This window comes from Genypterus blacodes, unplaced genomic scaffold, assembly GCF_046128005.1.
Source record: "Genypterus blacodes isolate CSIRO-AG114 ecotype Tasmania unplaced genomic scaffold, CSIRO-AGI_Gbla_v1 ptg000133l_1, whole genome shotgun sequence".
NCBI lineage: Eukaryota > Metazoa > Chordata > Actinopteri > Ophidiiformes > Ophidiidae > Genypterus > Genypterus blacodes.
Genome location: NW_027466935.1, coordinates 3,114,007 through 3,120,758, shown reverse-complemented (window position 1 = coordinate 3,120,758; position 6,752 = coordinate 3,114,007). Strand labels below are relative to the sequence as shown.

General features: G+C 43.2%; 2 protein-coding genes across 2 annotated transcripts in view; one reads left to right on the top strand and one right to left on the bottom strand.

The window, feature by feature from the left end:
• The first annotated feature begins 868 nt into the window (after positions 1-868).
• On the top strand, positions 869-3,759 carry LOC143010986 (solute carrier family 2, facilitated glucose transporter member 9-like). The gene is made up of 9 exons (XM_076163628.1): positions 869-959; positions 1,080-1,209; positions 1,492-1,640; positions 1,735-1,922; positions 2,510-2,620; positions 2,795-2,896; positions 2,993-3,068; positions 3,151-3,278; positions 3,362-3,759. Exons 1-9 carry the CDS (start codon positions 869-871, stop codon positions 3,560-3,562), a joined length of 1,176 nt encoding a protein of 391 aa, XP_076019743.1. The 3' UTR covers positions 3,563-3,759.
• A 2,282-nt stretch (positions 3,760-6,041) lies between these two features.
• nnt (nicotinamide nucleotide transhydrogenase) overlaps positions 6,042-6,752 on the bottom strand; it is a 264,273-nt gene continuing 263,562 nt past the window's right edge. The window contains exon 23 of the transcript XR_012964904.1: positions 6,042-6,053. The gene's annotated coding sequence lies outside the window, so the exon portion shown is untranslated. The remainder of the gene's footprint in view (positions 6,054-6,752) is intronic.

Sequence of the window (6,752 nt, the reverse complement as noted above, 5' to 3'; positions counted from 1 at the left end):
TGACGTAATCAGATGGTTTGGAGCGTTTGTAATATGATGTCATCATTTCTTCTCCAACCGGCTCATGTGGAAGATTGAATATTACCTCTTTGTTTTAGTACCTGAAACTAGAGCTTACTGGTACCATAGATTGAGGCACAAACCACACCCACACACACACACACACACACACACACACACACACACACACACACACACACACACACACACACACACACACAAACTGAAAACATGCCTGATTATTCCACATGTAATCCACTTGTTTTTCCGCTTTTCTCTTCATATCTGTCCACACATCTGCTCAGCTAAACACTCCTGTGGTGATTGCTGCTATTTTTATCTCTGGCATCGGCGGGACGTTTCAGTATGGTTTCTGTGTATCGGCGATGACCTCGCCCTCTATCGTGAGTATAATTACACCAAAACAAAAGTAACATTTGAAAGATCAGCCAAGTCTCAGCTATGTCTAGACTATGTATGCCAGGTTGTGTACATCAGGACATGATATTAAAAATGTGTCTCATCTATGAATGTATGAACTGGTGACTGTGTGTGTGTGTTTGTAGTTTATAAAGGAGTTTGTGAACAGAACGTGTGTGCAGCGGTATAACGTCTCCTTGGAGCAGTGGCAGGTCTCTCTTATCTGGTCCTTCACCCTGTCCATTTTCTGTATTGGGGGTTTGTTGGGCTCACTGGCAGCTGGTCCATTAAGCACAGCCTTTGGCAGGTCAGTGAGGTTGATGGTTAGATTCTAGTTTGGCAGTGCTGGTTGGGATGTTGCCACCTTTTGCAAGCATCAGAAATCACCACAATCTCTTTCCTTATGTCCCAAAGAAAGAAATGCCTGTGGTTGAATAATTTTGTGGCGATGAGTGGAGCTTTGTTGATGCTCCTGAGCAAAACAGCCAATTCCTTTGAGATGATCATGGTTGGACGTTTCCTCTATGGCATCAATGCAGGTGACAACCCAGTCTTAAAGACATCCATTTGTATTCAGACTAATTTATAAGTTCCTGATGTGATTAATTATCTGTTCTTATGACTGAAATAAAAATTAAATCCCTTGTGTCCTTCTCTAGGTGTTAGTTTCTTCATTCACATAATGTTCGTTGTGGAATGCACCCCCAAGAGATTGCAAGGGATGGTGGGTGTGACTGCTACTACCTTCATCTCCATTGGGAAGTTCTGTGGTCAGCTGCTGGGGATCAGGTGAGGCGTCATCGATACTGTGTAAAGTGGAGCCGTGAGTCAGGCGGCGGCTGCTTCAGCACTGAGTGAAAACGCCTCAGGCCAACTTTATATGATAATACAACAGCAAATAAAGGAAGTCAGAACACTGAAGAAAGCCAACAAGTACAGAAACTAGTTTGTGGCCACGGGCGGGAACACCATGTTTTATCTTCTAATTTTCTTTATGGAAACTCTCTGAGTCAAAATTAACCCTGTAGCACTTTCAGCCTGAAGATGTTGATGCTGTTGCTTGTCTTGCAGTGAGTTACTTGGTACGGATGAGAGGTGGCAGTGGCTGCTTGGCTTTAATGGTTTCCCAGCACTGCTCCAGCTTCTCACCTTGCCGCTCTTACCCGAGTCTCCCCACTACCTGCTGCTGCACAAAGGAGACCGCCAGGGTTGTGAGAAAGGTGCCCACATGACATCTCATCCTTGTGTTCATATTCCCCCTGCTGTGTCCTCCTAAAGCTGTGAGAGCTCTATTGCTTTGTCATGCTCTATTAGCCTTAAGGCGACTCTGGGGGAACAAGGACCACAGTGTGGACATGGAGGAGATGTTAGAGCAGCATGCCGCAGCAGAGGAAGTCCGCAGCCACTCAGTGATGGAGCTCATCAGGAACCAAGCAGTTCGCTGGCAGCTCCTCACCGTCGTCGTTACCTTCAGCTCAATGCAGCTCTCCGGCATCAATGCTGTGAGTTACATCCTAACATGTGTGGTGCATTACTTTATCAAAACTGTACCATGTCTGTGGATACATGCAGTTAATGTGCTGATGTAAGCATATACATGATGGGAGCTTCATGTATGTAGACAGCAAGAAAGACTCAAACTGAAGATCACTGTTTGCCTCTCTTAAATCACTTAACTCAGTGGTTCCCAAAGTGGGAGGTGTGGGGCACTGCAGGTGGGCGTGACAAGAGAGAAAATTTAAGTTTAGAGCAGTAATCCTGTTGCACAGTAAAAGCTACACAGTATTAGACTGTTAGACTTTTAATAATTCCACTCTATCGGTGATTTGTCGTTGTATTATTTATTTCCTTTTTTTAAATGATATGTTGCAGTTTTATGAATTGCAATGTTTAAAATAAATTCCAGGGGAGTTTGGAAGTTAAAGATGTGTATGTGTGTGTGTGACAGTTTCAGGGGGGCCCTGCAGAAATAGTTTAGGAACCTCTGACTTAACTAATAACTTAATGTTTATAAATGCTCTGCTCCTGTACTTTCTGGTTCTATAATGATAATGTTGCCTAGAATCCTTACTCATATGCGTGTCTCCAGGTGTACTTTTATTCTTATGAAGTGTTTCGTGGGGCAGGACTGCGGGAAGATCAGCTCCGTTATGCAGCTTTGGGAATAAGCCTGTGTGAGGTGTCCACCTCTGTCGCCTGTGTAAGTCCATTAACGTGAATATGTTGTGTTTAGTAATGAATTCAGGCATTTTGAAACATCTGTATTGATGCAGCACGCCTCGATTTAGGTATTGCACATTAGCTCCCTTGTGTGGTTGTCTCATTCTCATTCTCACTGCTGAACTTGTATGACTAACTTGTAACTATGTAACAGTTCATGATAGTTAACAGTATTGGGAAGAAACCCCTGATATTCGGAGGATACATGTGTATGTCTGCAACGCTCATTCTCCTCACCGTCACTCTGTACCTGCAGGTGACTCACACACACACATTCTTAGTAGCATGGACTCCTTCCTCAGCTTGCCTCATAATAGACATACTTACAGGTCATGTCATCTTACCTTCTCAGCATCAAGTTCAGTGGCTGTCGTATTGCAGCATGGTGCTCATCTTCTTCTTCATCAGCTTTTTCTCCTGTGGACCAGGTATCTTTTAGTTTCCATACAAATCAATGTTGAAAGCATTACTATGCCCCATTTGGTCAACACCCTCTTGATTTGCTGACAGCTGGAAACACACCTCCTCTCCCTGGAGAAATCTTCAACCAGTCATTCAAATCAGCAGCATATTCCATCGCTACCACCATCAACTGGTTGTGCATGTTCCTGCTGGGAATGCTCTTTCCAATCATAGTGGTGAGCACAAAACCTTGCATTCTTCATCAGTGTATTGGAGGCATTCTGATGCTCACAGATACTCTCCATATGTTTTCTTTCAGGAGCATTTTGGTTCCTTTTGCTTTCTTATCTTCCTGTTCTTCACCTTTGCCTGTGGGCTGTTTGTGAGGTTCAATGTTCCTGAAACCAAACATCGCTCAGTGCTGGAGATCACAGCAGAGTTTCAAAAGATGCACCGCAAACATGAGAAGTTACAGAAGAGACAATCGACTGAAGAGAAAGCATATGAGACCAAATTCTGATTACATTCTTGTGTTCATGAGTATGAAAACTGACTAAAATGCTGAAAACTGTGAACATTTATCTTCGATTTTGAGTGTTTAGATCACAGTGGCTGCTACTTATATATATGCTGCAAAACCTGGAGGTCCCGCCCTTAGTCCAATTCGACGGCAACTAATGCTGTGGGGAAGGAACTATTTTAATTTTTTTTTCATGGGGAGGGTCACATAGCTCTGAACCTATATGGACCATGTCACCCCGTATAAAAGTGTTTTTTGTTACTAAATCAGCAGGCTGGAAGGAATTATGGATTATTCAATTTGTACAATTGCAATAGAGACAGCGCACCATTATTGTATGTCAGCGTTTCTAGCCACTGAAGTGTGTTTTATTCAATTCATTCCATATTACTGTACTTGGTCAATAAGAATTGTCTATGTGTAAACTATGATACTAAGAAAGTCAAAACATGTGTGTTCAAAGTCTCATATCATTGTGTATCAGTAGCATGGCAGAAACAAACACATTTAGCTTAATACTTACTCTTATACATTTAATCAATAGAAAGTGTGGTTGTTTAAGTGGATCTCACAGTAACTAGGCGGCTGTGACCTAGTGGAAAACTACTGTGTTATTGCTGTGTAAAGGCATCAAGTGGGCTCCAAATAAGTGCCTCACAGAGAAGGAGTGATTCTAAGAAACCTTTGTGCAACAGCGAACAGAAATTCTAAGAACAGAAAGCTCAATAACAACCAAGGTAATGTATAACTGAAAGGTTACATTGCCAAATAAAAGAGAAGATCACCACTGGCAAACTATGGGCAAATATGGGAAGATGCACCACTTCTATACTATCTGCAATGCACAGGATGCGAGAAGAGGAAATCGTGTGCCGAGAGGCGTGGACTCGCCTGTGCACCAACCAGAAACCAACACAAAGAAGACACATATACATTGAACAGTGTAGGGGCAAATACCAGTTCTCAAGCATTAAATTGTGAGGCCTACCACACAGGTCAAAACCTTAGCCACATGGCCTCCATGTGGCCTGAAGATAAGCAGGATCCTTTGTCTCAGGACAGAACTACAAAACTACATCACCCACTGTACCGGGGTCAACCCCTTTTCACATCTTATCAGTGGGGAGCTATAAAAGGTTTGATTTGTCCCCAAGACTTTCTCTCTGTGCTACTGCTCGACTGCTGAAGACGTCAAGAGAGATCCCTTCACCCCTTCTCCCCTTCACCTCCAGCCCTTCACCTTCACCCTTCGCCTCTTCCACACAAACCTTCCACAGAAACGGCTCCTCTCCAGGAAGGCTCTCTTTATCAATTTAAGGGAGGAAGGAGACCTAAGAACTTGCCCTGGATGCTCCAATCCAGTGAACCCAGACTTCTCAGTTTTTCAGCTAATGGCCTCCAGCTCAACTCCAAGCAGAATGGAGACGCAAGAAACTCAAGAATGTGCCCTGGATTTTCCCAATTCAGCGAACCCAAGATTCCTCTCTGTGCTGCTGCTCTACCGCTGAAGACGTCAAGAGATCTCTCTCTCCCTGAACAAAGGCCCAAACTTTGTTTCAGTGAACACCTTTTTCTCTCTCTAAACCCGTGGAGATCCCCCTTTGGTTTGCTCGACCTGAATCCTGATTTCACCCGAGGAAAGAAGCGTTTCCTCCTGTTTTCTTCCAATTCCCCGTCGACCAACTACCAGGCCTTCCCACTGGGACCAGGAAAATCAAGGACTTGCAGACTGGCCCTATGATCAACTCATCAGCGCCTGAATCTGTTTAGACCCACGACCCAACTGGATCTTCAACACAACGGACTGCTCGACTACCTCTACGGTGAATTACCACACGGACGTAATTCCACCAAGTAAGGCTTAGACGTCTGGGCAGACAAAGAGTTAGGAAGTGATATTATGTGCATTAGATATAGGATACTATGTGTTCTTGACTAAGCTTAATATTACAAGTGTGTTCTTTAATTTTTCCTCGGTGTTAATCAACACCGATTGCATGTGCGCCGTTCTCTCTCTCTCTCTCTCTCTCTCTCTCTCTCTCTCTCTCTCTAAATCCTTTGTTCTGGTAAACTGCTAATGTGCTACACCTCTGTGTGTCTGACTGTGATTTTGTGTATTGTAAGCCTTGCTTTGAGCCTCTCAGCCTGCCTCACAAATTACCTGAATCAAGCCTGTCTCTACCCCATCTTCTGCCGTGTCGAGGGGCGGAGCACACTCTCACACACACGCACACACGCACGCACGCACGCACGCACCAGCACACACCCACATATAGGGAAGCTAGGAAGAAAGCCGCCATCTTGGGACCCCTCCCATTCACATGTGTTTAGCCGCCATTGCTACATAGCCTGTTTCTAAGCTAGATCCCGCCATTTTAGTTTGATCCAGATCCTACTAGTGGGCGTGTTATAACTCCGCCACTTCCTGTGCATCATTCCTTCTCACACGCACACACACACACGCACACACTCGCACACACACACACACACACTCCAGTTTTGTCTTCCTTGCATTCAAATCTGTTGTTGCCTGAACTTCTTGACATTGTTTATGTTTCCGGTTTATTTTATTGATGGTAATGACCTTAGTTATTATTGTGAGTAAATAAATCTTTTCATATCTTAACAAGAAGTGTCTGAAATTGTTTGCTCTGAATGTTTGTATGATTATCAGCCTCTACGCGCGTCAAGTCTCACCCTTCTAGACTCATTTCGAGAGCAAAACTAATCTTTAAATTATTCCCGTTTTATTAATTTATTAATTAATCTGATAAATTTAATTGATAATTAAGACTTATGGTGAATCTTTAAGGTTAGGTCAATTATCTGCTATCTTGGTTCCCTGTGCCAACAAACAGGGTGGTGCCCCGAGGACTTTAATTTATTAAAGTTATTAATTAATTATTTTATTTTTATTTTCTTTTATTTCATTTTTGATAGCAATCTTTGATAAAGCAATATCACCTACAACAGTATATATTGTATGGAAATCCAAGGTTCGGCGCTCATGTGTGAAAATGTAGACAGCTTACTGGGTGCAGTCTGTGGACCATTGATGCACATGAGACCTCAGCTGAGTCAAATACTCTGTATCACAACTTTAACCTCCATTGCTTAATACACAGCTTAAGTGTTACCTCTCTCTACTTGAAGTCCTTCTTGCCACCCAACTTCTTCCATATATTTATCT